Source organism: Loxodonta africana, chromosome 1, assembly GCF_030014295.1.
Source record: "Loxodonta africana isolate mLoxAfr1 chromosome 1, mLoxAfr1.hap2, whole genome shotgun sequence".
Classification (NCBI taxonomy): Eukaryota; Metazoa; Chordata; class Mammalia; order Proboscidea; family Elephantidae; genus Loxodonta; species Loxodonta africana.
In genome coordinates, this window is record NC_087342.1 from 182,926,120 (window position 1) to 182,943,537 (window position 17,418).

The 17,418-nt window shown below is 41.2% G+C and overlaps 1 protein-coding gene across 2 annotated transcripts in view; it reads right to left on the reverse strand.

Annotated features, from left to right (window-relative positions):
* The window catches only part of GOPC (golgi associated PDZ and coiled-coil motif containing), a 51,080-nt gene extending 34,854 nt beyond the window's left edge, over positions 1-16,226 (reverse strand). For both annotated transcript variants that reach the window (XM_003404257.4, XM_003404258.4), the window contains exon 1: positions 15,924-16,226. In XM_003404257.4, coding sequence (XP_003404305.1) covers positions 15,924-16,211 — 288 coding nt within the window. In that variant the 5' untranslated portion in view covers positions 16,212-16,226. The remainder of the gene's footprint in view (positions 1-15,923) is intronic.
* Positions 16,227-17,418: the final 1,192 nt, after the last annotated feature.

Sequence of the window (17,418 nt, forward strand, 5' to 3'; positions counted from 1 at the left end):
GGATGAAACTAAGGCAAAAAGTGAGAGGGCATTAAGTTTCAGGACAGGGAACATGGGCCCGGCTCATGCGGTTTCAGCACGCCACGCAGCTCTTTTCATAAAACTGTAGGTCACCTAAAAAATACAATAAAACATCTTTATTCTGCACATGAAAAACTGTGGCTCGAAAGGTTATGTGCAATATGCAGGTAGGAGAGATGTGTAAATGGAAACCCTGTAAACTTCCTGCACAATTTTACTGTAAACCTAAAACTGCTGTAAAAAAATTTAAAAGTCCATTAAAGAAAAAGATGACGTGAATTTCCCCAAATTACAAGCTGGACGGGATTAAAGCTCAGACCTCCTGACATACTTTGTAATTGAGGCAAGAAGTAGAAACAAATGGTGAGGAAGCAGTCCCTGAGCTCTGAGATCACATCACCAAATCTCAGAAGGGGACCATGCTGGAAGCAAGGGAATCCAGACACAAATACTGCCACCCACCCCACACACACAGACCTGCACAAGCACTGAAACTCACGTGCATACAGAGACACAGACACACATGCAGGCATGCAAGCAAGCACACATGCAGAGACACACTTGAACACACAAGCACACACTGCCCGAGCCACTTAGGACCTGCAAAGAAAATAACTGATTCCAAACAGCAGTTTAGCTGTAATGAACCATAACATAGAAAAAAGAAGTCAGTATCACCTATAAATGCTTTTACATCTTTTATAAAGTATGTGTACAAAAGGTAACCACTTCATTAAGAAGAAACTATCACACTTTTAAATGTCTGTCTGGTCTTTGTGTTTGAAAACACATAAAAAGTACAGGTTGGAATTAAAATCTCTAGCAATTATATCATTTAATGCCAATATCTAAAATTTATCATCTCCACTCACCTACTTTCCAAAAGGCTTTAAAGCTTATATGGTCAGTAAAACAAACATTAAAAAATAAAAATCATACAGAGATGACAAGATATCACTGTAAAAATACTAACCTATTACAGTTTATGGAAACCCTGGCGGTGTAGTGGTTAAGAGCTACAGTGAATAACCAAAATTCGGCGGTTTGAATCCATAAGGCACTCCTTGGAAGCTCTATGAGGCAGTTCTACTCTATCCTATAGGGTTGCTATGAGTCAGAATTTACTTGACAGCAACAGGTTATCACAGTTTATTGAGTATTAAATTTAATACTGAGGTTCCTATTAGTAGGAGAACCTTTAACACATATATATCTGTTATATAATTCTCTTACGAAAGGAGGCAACGCCATTTTATCCTGCAAGTCTGTGTTTTTTCCTGAAACCAAACTTTTAAAAGAATGTACCATGGAGATTATTATATAAAGCATCCTCAACTACCTGACAGACAGCAGGGGCAGAACATTTTTCGCATGACATGTTCTCCTGTAATAAAAATCAAGGAATAATGTAACTGCAAGGAAAGCATTTTTACCATTCTCTTCCATTTCTCTACCTCCTTCAAAATATCAGAAAAAAGTCTTAGAAATCATTTAACTCAGCCCATTCATTTTAAAAGAATCTTCATCTATTTTCCCTTTTCTCCCTATGCCTGAGGTGTTTAGCATTGCTCACAATATCCAAGATTGTACAAAGCCAATGAGCCCCACTCTAAAACTTAAGACTGTAGCCAAACAGAGAGTATACTTCAATGCCAAATTTGAACACTTCTGCCATCTCTCAAGACAGAAAATAATGCTCCTAGTTATGCTAAGTCAACTCTTGAAGAAGTCTGCTCATTTTGCTTATGAAATTTCTATCAGAAAACATCACCTATTCAATTTTATGTACCCAACCACAATGACCACTAACCTCATCTGTCATTATTTCTCCCCAAATTGTTCTGGCAGTCTGTGAAGATGGCATGGTAGTGGCATCTGACCTCCTCTAACTTCACCAGGAAGGAGACTCACCATCAGCATCAGCCCAAGGCTAACTCCCATGAGGTGGAGGTCAAACATACCTCCCCTCTCCAACCTTTTTACCAAGTCTGACACCAGCTGTCTTAGTTACCCAGTGCTGCTATAGCAGAAATACCACAAGTGGATGGTTTTAACAAAGAAAAATTTATTCTCTCAGTCTAGTAGGCTAGAAGTCCAAACTCAGAGTGTCAGCTCCAGGGGAAGGCTTTGCTTCTCCGTTGTCTCTGGAGGAAGGTCCCTATCATCAATCTTCCCCTGGCTGAGGAGCTTCTCAATGCAGGAACCCCAGTTGCAAAGGATGTGCTATTCTCCTGGCTCTTGTCTCTCTGCTAGCTTCTATCTTTATCTCAAAAGAGATTGGCTTAAGACACAATATAATCTTATAGATCTCATCAACATAATTGGTGCTAATCCATTTCATTAACATCATAGATAGGGTTTACAACACAGGATAATCACATCAGATGACAAAACAGTGGACAATCACATGACACTGGGAATCATGGCCTAGCCACACTGACACATACTTTGGGGGGACACAATTCAATTCATAACATCAGCTGTCCTCCCCACAACACTCTCTACTTCTCTGCTGGGTTCAAAAATTTGTTGTAATGGCCACACAAAACTCACAGACCGTACTCAGTTATAAGGTTTATTAGGGAAGTAATAGGTACAACTGGGGACACAGTTCTTAAATCACGACAGCTTCTTCTCCAGCCATGCCCATAGGCAGGCCCCTTCCTCGGGCCTCGCTTGGGCACGGGCCCTTGCACTCGGCCTCCAGAGAACAGGCTCCTCAACCCCGAGTACAGGCTCCCCTCAGCTCTCAGTCTCACCTCTGCCTTGCTTTGATAAGTGTTACATAGCTCTTTTAGTTCTGCCAGTGAATAGCCAGAGGCACCCCACTCAGCCAGCAAGCCTCTTGCCTGGAGATACTCGGCTCTCACTCTGTGTGTCAGCATGCCCACTGTAGCTGCCTCACTCGGTGGGCTGGGAAACCCACCTCACGTGACAACTCATGTTGGTCTCCTGATTCTGTTGCAGTTTCTCCGCCGAGCTTGCCACCGCTTCTTGCCATCTCATGCTATCTCTGATGTTACAGCTCTGGCTCCTGGATACAGGAGGTTCTCCGCACAGATACCCTGGGTCCAAAAGACACACTCTGCTCCTGGCTCTTCTTCATTCAACAAGTATTTATTGAACACCAACTCTATGCCAAGCACTGAGTTAGGTTCTGGGGATACAATGGTGAGCAAAATAAATGTGGATCCTGCCCTGGCAAAGCTTATAGTGTCCTGGTGCAAGAGGCAGCCCATAAAGAAAACATATGACATATAATAGTAACATGAAGTGTGTGCAACATACTTTTTGTAAACATATTCACATTTTAATTGTCTTAATCCTCACAACAATCCTCTAAGAGATGTACTTCTAGTACAGATAAGGAAACTGAAGCAGAGAGAGGTTAGGGGGATTATCCAAGGTACAAAGCTAATAAAATGTGTAATAACAAACTGTAATAAGCTGTATGAAAGGAGAGAATTAGTGGGGTAGGGGTGTCTCGTGAATTTGTCCCCCAAAAATATGTGTATCAATTTCTAGGCCATGATTCCCAGTATCATGTGACTGTCTACCATTTTGTGATCTGATGTAATTTCCCCATGTGTTGTAAATTCTCTATGATGTTGATGAGATGGGATTAGTGGCAGTTATATTAATGAGGCAGGACTCAATTTACAAAATTAGATTGTGTCTTGAGCCAATTTCTTTTGAGATATAAAAGAAGTGAACAGAGACATGGGGACTTCATACCACCAAGAAAGCAGTATCCGGATCAAAGGACATCCTTTGGGCCTGAGGTTCCTGCACGGACGGAGAAGCTCCTAGACCAGAGGAAGACTGATGACAAGGACCTTCCTCCAGAACCAATAGAGAGTCTTCCCCTGGAGCTGGCAACCTGAATTTGGACTTCTAGCCTCCTAGACTGAGTGACTACATTTCTCTTTGTTAAAGCCATCCCTTTACGGTATTTCTGTTATAGCAGCACTAGATAACTAAGACAGGGCATATGGCTATCCTTTTAGGAAGAGTTTCAGTTACTATTACAGCAGCAGTTCTCAAAGGTCTGAAGCACCTTTTAAAGGAATCCAGATCATCAAAACTATTTTCATAACAATAATATTATTTGCCTTTTTCGTTGTGTTGACATTTACCCTGAAGGCGCAAAAGCGATGGTGAGTAAAACTGCTGACACCTAAGTGCAAGTCAACGCAGTGGCACCAAACTATACCAGTAGTCACCGTATTCTTCACTGCCCTGTGCGTGCAGCTTACCAAAAATAAAAAAGTCATTTAAGATTGTCCTTGACGAAGAAGTAAAAATTAAGAATCGCTTAAAATTTCAACCTTGAATATATGTCATTTTAGTATTCTGTGTGATGAAATGGAAAGCATGCATAAAGTATTCCAGCTGTATACAAAGTTACACCGTTTCAAGGAAAAGCACTTATGAAGTTGCTTTGAATTATAAGCTAAATATCTTTTTCATTAACACCATTTTTACTTGAAAGAAGGGCAAACTATGGTTATTCATATTAAATATTTGGCAGAGATTTTTTTCTTTCAAATAATATTTCATTGAGTTTTTGGTGAAAGTTTACACAGTAAATTAGGTTCCTGTTATGGATTAAATTGTGTCCCCCCAAAATGCACATCAACTCGACTAGGCCATGATTCCCAGTATTGTGTGGTTGTCCACCATTCTGTGATCTAATGTGATTATCCTATGTGTTCTAAATCCTAACTTCTATGATATTAATGAGGCAGTATTAGAGGCAGTTATGTTAATGATGAAGAACTCAACCTACAGGATTAGGTTGTACCTTGAGTCAATCTCTTTTGAGATATAAAAGAGAGAAGCCAGCAGAGAGGAGAGGGACCTTACTGCCACCAAGCAAGAAGAGTCAGGAGCAAAGCATGTGCTTTGAACCTGGGGTCCCTATGCTGAGAAGCTTCTAGACCCAGAGGAAGACGATGACAAGGACCTTCCTCCAGGGCCAAAAGAGAAAGCCTTCCTCTGGAGGTGGCACCCTGAATTCAGACTTCAAGCCTCCTAGACTGTGAGAGAATAAATTTGTTTGTTAAAGCCACCCACTTGTGGTATTTCTCTTATAACAGCACCAGTTAACTAAAGCAGCTATCATTTGAAAATTTCCACACAAATGGTTCAGTGGCATTAGTTACATTTATCATAATGTGTCAATATTCTCTTTGTATTGTAGATTCTCTTTCCAGTACTCTAGTTTCTCTGCCCCCTTATCTTCTCATCTTTGCTTTTGAGTAATTGTTGACCTTTTGGTGACATATTGATGGTTTTTAAGTAGGGCACTGATCTTAGGGGTATTATCCTTTATTTTGTGTGCCACTCTGCTATTTCACTAAAAGGTGATCTCAGGGGATAGGCTCAGTTCTAGATTGAAAGAGTGTCTCAGGGTGTCTTCTGTTCTCTACTGTTCCAGTTTGTCTGGCTTTTTTTTTTTTTTTAATAAGAATTTGAGTTCTGCTCCACATTTTTCTCCCATTTTATCCAGGACCAACTACTGTAACCCTGGTCTGAACAGTCAGTGGTAGAGGCCAGGCACCATCTAGTTGTTCAGGTCTCAGGGCAGATGAGGTTGTGGCTCATGCAGGCTTGTTTCTTCTTGAAGCTTTTGGTTACCTTCTTACTGTTTTGCTCCTCATGAGTACAGACCCATGGTTGTGCCTTAGATGGCCACTCACAAGCTTAAGAACTAGACACTACTCACTTCACTAGGATCCAGATGATGATTTTTGTGAACTGTTACGCCAACTGACTGAGTTGTCCATGAGCCTATGGTCCTAAGCCTTCAAGCCGAGAGAACCAACCTTGGAAGATGTTGGGTTATATATGAGGAGTATGCATAAGTGTGTCTTCAATGAATATATGTGCCTGCACCCACATATTTGTATTCACAAGTACTTATACTTTTCTCTGTTCAGACATGTTCTTGAAAAGGAACAAAATGAACCTGTTTCTTCCATGAAAACAAGTGAAAATATTTCTTGCCAATAATAAAAATTTGATCTTTCAAGTGGAAATTAAAATTTTGGAAAACCTGAATTCATCACCATGAGCTTGAGAGCTTCCCACGACTTAAATATTTTTCTGATGAGATCGGTGATACTAACAAATGTGAATTTTTGATATTGTATAATAAGATGTGTCAATATTTGGAAGATCCGTATAACTTCATAAACTATTATTTTCAAAATGAACAATGCATGATGTTATAAAATCATGCCTGGATAAAGCATCCATTCAAAGTGCTACACAGACCAATGCATTTTAGTGTAACCATCTATGAAAAGTTCACTGATAGTAGTTTCAGATTCCACATTGTAACTAACCTTTAAGAAACTACCACTTGACAATTTTTACTATCAAGGAAGAATATCAACAATTATCTGTAAAGGCTATTAAAATACTCCTCCATGATCCAACTCTGTATCTCTGCTAAGTCACATTTTCTTCATATACTTTAATCAAAACAACTTACCATAACAGATTGAAGGCAGCAGCAGACGTAAGAATCCATCTTTCTTCTACTATCAGAGTGTAAAGGTTTTTTAAAATGTAAAACAATGCTACTGTTCTCCCTGAATTTTCTTTTTTTCCATTTTGGAAAATAGTTTTTTCATTTGAAAAAATGTTATTTGTATCAGTATGGAATAATATAGTATTTAAAATTTTCTCAGCTTTAATTTCAAATTCAGTAACTATCAATAGATATAACTCACATAAAAAGGCTCTTTGGGGGTCCTCAATAGTTTCTAAGACTGGAAGGGGGTCCTAAGGCCAAAAGAGTTTAAGAACCACTGTCTTACGAGTTTCTGAAACCAGACTATATAAAGGAAAGAATAGTAACATACCCAGGGGTCAGACCATGCAGAGCTTTGTGGGCCATAATAAAGAGTTTAAACTTTATTCAAAGTGCAAGCAAGGAATTTTAAGCAGAATATCAAAATCAAATTTATGTTTTTAAAAGGCAACTGTGTGTAATATGAGAGATAATGGTAACTGAACTAGAGTTGGGGGGCTTGGAATGGAAACAAGTAGATACAAACAATATAAAATGTTTCTGTTTTAATGTCAAACAACTCCACTGCTTTGTGATCAAATTGGAAGTAGGGTACGGAAGAGAATCGATCTGCCCAATTTTTTAGGAATGTCACAAATACATTAAACCCACACTCAATACTCTTGCACAATGATATTTAAAAGTTATTTTTAAATACAGTTTCAAATTTTTCTTTAAATGGAATACCATGAAATATCAACTCACAAATCGTATTTAGGGAAATAAATCAACCCAAAGAGTTAGTCATTCAATCATGTGGCAGGCACTGCGGATATACAGCCAACAAGGCAGACACTATCCCAACTCTCACGAAGCTTGTATTGCAGATCAACTGCTGGTGATCTCTAAGGATTCACAGTAGAACACTAGAAATATTCTTAATCATTTATTCAATCAAATAAGCAATTACAGATTGTACACTGTGTACCAGGATCTGGGGAGAAAAACCTGAGTAGGACATAATAGATTCTGCCCGAAAGAAGTTGACAGACTTGTAGAGAAGAAAGAGATAAAAATACATTTCCAATTTACTGCAGTGTGGTGAGCACTCTAATGGAGGCATAGGTGATGAACCAATTCAAAAAGAAGTGAAGGGGGGGGCAGTTAGAAAGGAGTTTACCTAAGTGTTGAACAGGAAATCTACTAACACATGGAGTGAGGAAAGGTTTGAGATATGAAAACCCCTGGATGGTGAAGCAGGGAATGCAAAACCAAAACCAAACTAAACCCACTGCCATCGCGGCCCTAAAGGACAGAGTAGGACTGTCCCATAGGGTTTGCAAGGCTATAAACCTTTATGGAAGCAGACCATCACATCAGCAGAGCAGCTGGTAGATTCGAACTTCCAAACTTTCAGTTGGCAGCTGAGCGCTTCAACTACTGTGCCACCAGGGTTCCTTGTAGGGATACAAGTAGGTCAGAAAGGCTGGTGTTTAATGTATGGGTTCCAAATTTCATTTTTAGAAAGAGGCCAAACATCAATTCCCAAATTTACATATAAACCAGCCTAGTAGCTATACTCCCAAGCTATACTCAATGCTGTTTGCAAGCACGGAAGAGAAAATACGAAACAAACAAAAAAATCAGTCCCAGAAAAAATGACCTCATGAAGAAATAATGCTACCCTCTAAGGTCAGCTTTTAGAAAGCATTTGACAGTACAGAGTATTTGACCTAAGATATAATACTGACCCGCAAACAGCTTACATTCCAGAGATGGAAAGATGTGGCAACTAGTAATTACGGTACAGTGGAACAAGTCTAACAAGTTGAAGGTGTTATGGTAGCCTCTGCGTATAGAGGGCAGATGGAAAAGTCGGGTGGGGGAAATCTTCACAGAGAAGGTGATGTAAGTAAAGTCTGGAAAGATGAGTGTCTGATACTGCAGACAAAGAGGGCAGTGTATGCGCATTACACACAAAAGCCTATTCCAAAGCAGAGATGCCATGAAGGAGCAAGACCTATTTGGAGAACTATAATTAGAGCAGTTTTATTGAAGCAAAAGCAGCTAGGAACAGATGACAGGAGATAAGGACAGACAGGTAGACTGGGCACTGATCAAAATGCTAAAAGCTTGAACTTTAGGGAGCTGAATAGGGAAGCAGTCTTAGTCATCTAGTGCTGCAATAACGGAAATACCAAAGCAGATGGTTTTAACAAAGAGAAATTTATTTTCTCACAGTCTAGTAGGTTACAAGTCCAAATTCAGGGCATCAGTTCCAGGGCATGGCTTTCTTTCTCTGTCGGCTCTGGAGGAGGGTCTTTGTCCTCAATATTCCCCTGGTCGAGGAGCTTCTCAGGCGCAGGGACCCTGTGTCCAAAGGATGTGCTCTGCTCCTGCTGCTCCTTTCTTGGTGGTATGAGGTCCCCAAATCTCTGCTTGCTTCCCTTTCCTTTTATCTCTTGTAAGATAAAAGGTGGTGCAGGCCACACCCCACGGAAACTCCCTTTACCTTGGATCAGGGAGGTGACCTAAGTAAGGGTGATGTTACTATCTCATCCTAAACCTCTCAACATAAAATTACAATCACAAAATGGAGGACAACCACACAATACTCGGAATCGTAGCCTAACCAAACTGATATACACATTTTGGGGGCGACATAATTCAATCCATGACAGAGGCATAGAAAGAAGAGTGACAGAATCAGAATCAGATTTGTCTTTTTTGTATGAACCACTAAAATTAATCCATTGAGATGATTTTGCTAGCAAAAGGATGGTTTGGAAGGGGGAAGGTAAGAAGCAATTAGGAGACAATGTCAGAAATCTGCAAAAGAGATGACTGTAACTATGTACATGTATCCTAAATGTATTACCTTTCCTACCAGATTTCTTCCTTTTCCTGAATTCCTTACTTCAACAAATGGTACGGTATTAATTTCCCAGGACTACCATGACAAATTACCACAAATTGGGTGGCTTAGAGCAACACAGTTTAGGAGCCTGGAAGTCCAAAATCAAACTGGTGGCAGGACTGGTTCCTTCTGGAGGCCCTGAAGCAGAAACCATCCAGTACCTCTCTACGGACGGTGGCTGTTGGCACTCCTTGGTATAGCTTGGCTTGTAGACACATCACTCCAATCTCTGCCTCCATCTTCACCTCTCCTTCTCTGTGTCCTTTTCTGTTTATCAGGGAGTTCTCACTGGATTTGGGGTCTACCCTAACACAGTATGATGTCACCTCAATCCTTATTTTTAATTACATCTGCAAAGATCCTATATCCAAGTAAGGTGACATTCAGAGGTTCTGGCTGGATGTGAATTTTGGGGGGACATTATCCAATCCACTGTAGCTGTCAACCAATACATTTTCCAAACAGAAACCTGGTGTCATCTTAACCCTCCTTCTTCCTCACTCTGCATCTAAGTAATTATCCAATCCTGCCACTTCTACTTCCTTATTCTTCAAGTGATCTCCTTTTCTTCACTTTATTACCATTTTCACTTCATTAACACTCTTGTCTATACAGCAAAGTCCTTTGATGAAGCACTGAATGAACCCAATTATTACTCTCATTACTGTGCCTATATCTGAACAGGTAAGTACTGTGGGAGAAAGTCACACAACAGGGCAGACTGGCTGTACCATGAAATTATAATAACTAAATCCAAATAGGTCCTCAACACTGCCTGGTAGTTGTATTTCTCTGGCCAACTGGCTCTCCTACTCTTCCATAACTCAAGCTCTTATGTTCACCCACGTTCAGCTCCTATTTCTCCTTTATCTATGTGACAGTCTTGAGGTACAATTCCTTCTCCCTCTGGAAACCTATTTTTTTTTTTTGCTCTTAAGGCCTGTCACTGATTGGATAAGACTCACTCACATGATCAAAGGTAATCTTCTTTACTTAAAAAGAAGCCATCAGACGAAAACACCCTCAACTTCCCACCATCTGCTCTTACCATCCTTCCCTTCCCTTTAAGCCCAATTGCTGCCCTTCTTTCACTATAAATCCCGTCTATCTTCTACCTGTTACCCTGAAGGTTGGTGGTTCAAATTCACCCAGAGGTGACTTGTGACTTGGAAGAAATGCCTTGTAATCCAACTCATAGGGACCCTATAGGACAGAGGAGAACTGTCCTGCAGGGTTTTCAAGGAGCAGCTCGTGGATTTGAACTACCGATCTTTTGGTTAGGAGCCAAACGCTTAGCCACAATCACAGCCACTGAAAACTCTAAGCTCAGCTCTACTCTAACACACATGGAATCGACAAGACAGTAACTGGTTTGGTTTTTCTGTCTACCTGTACTTTGGATCTCATCTTCACTCAGAAATCTTACTAACATCAATTATCCTTCTCTTTATCACATTCAACTTTTCCCTCAACTAGATGTTTTTCACTGGCATATAAACAAGTCCAACTATTTTTTTACTTAAAAACAAAAGGAAAACAATACACCTCCTTTGAGCTGCACAATCCCCCTTTCCAGTCACAGTCACTTTCTCTGCCTGCTTTTCTTTCTACCTCCTCCCTCCTGCACCAGACATAAATGTGTGTTAGTTGGGAGACTGATTTCCTTTGCTCTGTAGCCTTGACTCCTTAATCCCTGTAAAATGGGAATAACAATACTGAACCTATCTCACAGGACTACTGTGAGAATTAAATGAATCAATACGTGTAAAAGACTTAAGACAGAGCCTGGCACATATTAACTGACTGTTAAGGTTAGCATTATCATTGTTAGTAATGCTATCTCACATTCATCCAGCCAGCCAACCAGCCAGGTGCACAAGACTGACATCTTGGAGTCATCGTGAATTCCCTTATCCCTCCATTCCAATCCATCCCTAGACTGTGATTTTTAGCTCTCAAGTCTGTCTTGTTCTGAACACTTTCTTCCCTTTCTGCTATCGGATTCCATGCTATCATTATCTTACCTCATTAATTCCCTGCATTCACTTGTCAATCTCTCAAACTTTCTCCATATAGTAGTCACAGTGAACTATTTTAACCTCATATTTGAGGTTACCATCAGGTTCAAAACACTTCAGTGGTTTCCCATTGTTATGCAAGTATATTACACTGACTACAAAATCATATAGACATGGCCCCTGCCTACCTGTTCAAACATATCTAGCACCTCACTTAGTTTGCCCTTTGCTCTCCGTAGCCATATACCAATGCCCTTTGGTTCCTCAATTGCGCTATGCTCTTGCTTGTCACAGGTGCTTTCCACCTCCTGTTCCCTCTACTGGCGTGTTGAATGACATTCCCATTTCTTTTAGTCTAATTCCTGTTGTTAGGTGCCACTAAGTCGATTCCAACTCAGACAGAGCCCATGTGACAGAGTAGAACTGCCCCATACAGCCTTCTAGGCTATAATCTTTACAAAAAGGGGCCCTGGTGCGGCAATGGTTAAAGTACTGGTCTGCTAACCAAAAGGTCAGCGACTTGAACCTACCGGCAGCTTCGCAAGAAAAGGGACATAGCGATCTGCTCCCATAAAGATTTACAGCCTAGGAAACCCTATGGGACAATTCTACTTTGTCTTATAGGGTCATTATGAGTCAGAATCAACTTGCCAGCACATGACAATCTTTATGGAAACAGATTGCAGGTCTTTCTCCAGCAGAGCCACTAGGTGGGTTTGAACTGCCAACCTTTTGGTTAGTAGTCAAGTGCTTAAAAACTGCACCACCAGGGTTCTTTATCTTTTATGTCTAGCTCAATGGTCAAACTTCATTTGACCAACCCCCCTCCCTCGAACAGACTCTCATTACTCCATGTATCTTTCCTTCAAAGCACTCATCAAAGTTGTAATCTCAGAGCATGTGATTATTCCCCCCAACAAATTCCCTCAATGGAATCCAAGCTCCATAACAGCAAGGACTATATCTGTTTTTGTCCTCCACTGTATTCCCCAGTGCCTAGTATAGCATCCGGGACATAGCTGAAACTCAATAAATATATACCAGATCAACATTAAACTTTCAAGTTCAGTACTGCAAAAACAGCCCCACTGCCTGTTTAAAAATGGCGGATTTAAACAGTACGAGGATGGTACATCATCAGCTCATTATCAATGCGGCTCTAGACCAAAGTTAAGAGTTTCTCCACTGATGGTGGTGAACAATAAATCACTTTAAAAAGATGTATGGATTCAGCAACTGCTAAGGGAAAGGAGGATGTGACAGAAGGTGTATTGTTTTAAAGGAGGGTTAACAGGCAGGAACCTGCATTTCAGTGCAGAGAAGTGAGTTTTTCTAAAGTACCGGTTCCAACCTTTGTTCTATTCCAACACAAGCTTACTACTGCTACTTGACTACTATTACCACTACTACTATCCCAGTCAGTCCCTGTGACTCCAGCACAGCCATCACCAACTGGCTCACCATAGCAGGGATTCTCAAGCAGGTAGGAAATAAAAGAGAAATGTGAGTAATTTGAAATAGCACGCTCTCAAAATATTCTGATATTCTTTACCCTCCATTTCCCCCCATAGATACCCTTCTGCCAAGATAAAATTTATGGAAAATAGTAGTCCCATGAATGTCATTCATATTTAACTTAGAAATGTAACCTATGAATTTTTTTTGCAACAAAATTGTCTTCCTAACTACTAGATTAATATAGAGCCCTGGTGGCGCAGTGGTTAAAAGCTCAGCTGCTAACCCAAAACGTTGGCAGTTCAAATCCACCAGCTGCTCCTTGAAAACCCTATAGGACAGTTCTACTCTGTTCTAGAGGGTCTCCATGAATCGGAATCAACAGCAACGAGTTTAGATTAATATTAAACCTGGTGTCACCTAAAGACACAATGACTGGACAGTAGAAGGGGCAATCTGGAAGGATACTCTAGACCAATTTAACAGTATTATAAATTACCAACACTGGAGGTATCCATATCTTGATTATATAAATTCTTCTACTATGGCAACATGGTTTGAGGTATTAATTTCTAAAACCACTGAACTATGGAGCACATTTGTTATATCAAATGTAAGCAGCCTCAAATAGTATGCCTTAATGTTCATATATTTAAATCAATATAACTATCTAAATTTGGCAAAAAGTTATAGAATGGTTTTCTAAGAATCTAGATGTCTGAAGACTGATAACACTATATGCAGCAAGCCCTGAAATCACGCAGACGGATACAGCAGACCTACTATGAAAGGCAACGCCGGCGTTGAACCTCTCTCCTCAGCAGTACACAACTGATTCCATAACCCGTTGCTGTTGATTTCGACTCACAGCGACCCTATAGGACAGAGTACAACTGCCCCATTCGGTTTCCAGGGAGCACCTGGTGGATTCAAACTGCCGCCCTTTTGGTTAGCAGCCGTAGGTAGCTCTTAGCCACTACGCCACCAGGGTTTCCATACAAGGTGTAAAAATTACTAAATTATGGAAGATTAATACTACAAACAGACAAGTCATTATAATGGAAAAAGCAAGAAAACAAAAAAACCAAATCAAGTTTACGTCTCTCCCTCTACATTTTCTGAGACCTTTAAATGAAGAGTTTCAAACATGTTGAAAAATATGCTCACATTGTGATTCGCAAGCATTTCTTATTTTGAAAAATAACGCCACCTCTAAGTCAGGGCATGAAGTCAGAATACATAATTATAACTTCTGAGAAAAAGAGCATGCATAATTTATTACAGCTTTGAATACTCATCTAAAATGCTTAAAGATGAAAAAAAAAAATTGAGCACTACCTCCTACTCACATAATGATTCTTTCTCCAAAATTAGATTTTAAACCGGACATCATAATATCACTGTTTAATGTTTCCGCAAGTCATTTACAAACCTGCAGTTGTAAATGATAAAAAAAGTTCTCATGTGACAAAAGCTCCTCTCCTTCTTTGTTATTCAAAGCTCAAGTACTATTTCTAAGTACCATCAGATGCAATTTCACTACTTGAAAAAATAACTATCTTCTAGAAATTACTATCAATCGAGAAATCAAGAGACATTTTTATTCTACCCAGAAAAGCCAATTATTACCTTCATATCAACACTTTCATTCTTACCCTTTTAAAAAGGGTAGAAGAAATTAACAGTCCATTCAGTGGAGAAGAGGCAGAAAATCTCAGATGTGCAAACCAATGTTAATCAGATTATACCACTTTTTTCATGACTGACAGAAAAGCGAAAAAATGCTGACCACTAAGCGAAGAGAGGATGCGTCTCTGATATTCATATCAATTTGGATCCGATGGGTAGTTTCAATTATCATAACTAGTAGCAACAATGATTTCTTAGGAAAACTAATGTTCAAAGAGTTTTGCACATCACTGATTATCCCATTTTTAATCTACTTTTAAAAGACTCATTCTCATTTAAATTGCCTAATTTTTTTTAAATTAGAAAATGCTCTTTATGTAATTATTTAATAAAATTAATCTATCATGATTTCTAAATATTTTAATAATGCCCTAATTTCATTTTCTGCAAAATGTGGTAGGGTTTTTTGTTTTTTGGGAGGGGAAACCACCACCACTTGCCCACACCCACCCCAAGATTACAGACTAAAACAATCATTCTTTACACACTCAAAAATAAATTCAGACTCTGGGAAACACAGTAAAGTACAAATACACAAAGTTCAATGTTAGAAGTCATTTGAATAACTGCACGGGGCTCTGAAGATGTCTGCCTGTAACCTAAGGCCCAACTGTGGATGTAAACCGAGAAAGGCAATGATATTATCATATTTATCCCAGAGCTTTGATCAAATTCCCCTAAATAGTTCATGCATGCAGAGAATAGTATGTCTCTGTAACCGCAGATGCCGGTCTGGAATAGTTTAAAAAAATAAGTAAATAACCAGGCCTGTATCTGTCTGGTGTGATATGCAAACTTTGTTTTATCGACGTCTTAAATGTAAAAAGGTGGGCTAAGGTATTCATTCTTATGACAGAGAATCTTTGAGCTTAAGTCTTGGCTGGTGTAATTAGTTCCTGTTTCTTCCCCATTGAGGTGCTAAGAAGGTGATGACACGACCCCGGGAGACCCACACGTCTCTTCCCCCGTACCTTACCTACCCTGGTGGTGTAGTGGTTAAGTGCTACGGCTACTAACCAAAGGGTCAGCAGTTCGAATCCGCCAGGCGCTCCTTGGAAACTCTATGGGGCACTTCTACTCTGTCCTATAGGGTCGGCTAAGAGTCGGAATCGACTCGACGGCACTGGGTTACCTTACCTAACTCCTTTCTTCACACACACACGCGCACTCTCCCATCACATTCACAGCCCAGGTGCCCCTGTAGGCAGTTTTCTGGAGTTGTTTCACTGGTGTATCTAAATAGGATCTAACGCCACCAGGCAGCCTGGGACTGAATGTGGCCCCGCCAGCGCCCTCTGCTCACCTCTAGCTTGTGGTTGATTTGGGACACAGTCTGGGCTTTATGGCAAAGCTGCGCAAAGCAGGAGCTCAGGCTGGTCATCTTCTGTCGCCCCTCATAAGTAATGTCCGCCTGGTCCGGATCGATCTCGCCCAGGAGTAGATCCACATCCACGAAGGCCTTATCGAACTCCTTCTCCAGCACCTCCAGCCACCGGAACATGGATACCCCGCCGGGGGAGACCCCCACAGCGCAGGAGGCGCCCCCTGAGCCCCCACCGGCCCCCGCCGGGCACGGGCCGCCCGCCGACATGGCGCCGCCTAGGGCCTCCCCTGCCTGCTGCTGACCCCCGCCGCCCACCCTGCGCGAGGGGAACTGCTGGGACTATGGGGACCCCCGCGCACGCACGTTCCGTCGTACCCCGTCTTCCCCTCGCGCGGCTAACGCCGGCAAGGTAGGCCCGCAGTGGCAAGAGCAGCGAGGCTGAGGCGGCGGCGGTGGCACACGGAAGACCCGGGACCGTCCCACCTCCGTCCCGCTCCCACTGCGCATGCGTAGCAAAGAGGCAGGCCGACAGGGCTGGCGGGGATGAAATGGGCGGGGCTAGGATAAGACTTTGGCCTATGAAAGGCCTGTGCTCGGGACCGGCTGTCAGCGGCCATCTTGACAACTGGCTAACTCCAAGTTGGATCCCAGAGAAACAGAGGCGCATGGTGTCTGCTTCCAATTTGGAAAGATCGGCGGGAGAGAGGATAGCCACGTCGCAGAAAAGAGAACGGCTTCCGCCCGTTTGACTTCACAGTGGGCGGGAGCTATTCTAAAGTCTGGGAAAGTTGCTGCAGTAGAGTCCGGGGGCAGGGAGTGGAAAGCTTGGAAGGGCAGAGTGAGCATGCGCAATAGCCACGTTTTACCTTTCTTCTTTCCAGTTCCTGTTTAGGGTGGAGTGTTGGATACACTGGCTCTTTTTGGTAAACCAGGCCCTAAACTCTGGGAGGGAACTGCTTAAAGCTGCAGGTTGAGGAGAGCGCCTGACCAGGTTTTGCCGAATTAATAGAGGACCTTTTGTCTCGTGATTAAGAGGCAGGCCTGGGTTCAAGTGTTATGTTTCACACCCTGGCTGTACATGTACAGCCTTCGTCGTGTTACTTAACCTCGGAGTCTCAAATTTTACTTCGTTCAGTAATAAGGTAAAATGCTTAGCATGGGTGCTTGGCACGTGGTATTAGGTCCTGTTACACCACAGATCATACATTTCAAAAACAACTATTTGAAAAGTGCAAGTTATTAAATTATTAAAAAAAAACTGGGTAGTGTTCAACACGTGACGTTTCAGAAAAATAAAACAATTTAAGTGGATATCCCCAAAGAATGGCTTGTTTTCCCCTATCATTATAGAGCTCATGCTGATTTCTTTTTGAAACCATACATAAATGCAAAATGATTATATATTGTATGTATTATTAAAAAAGAAGAAAAAACCACACCCGTTCTTGTGGAGTCAATTCTGACTCAACGTACA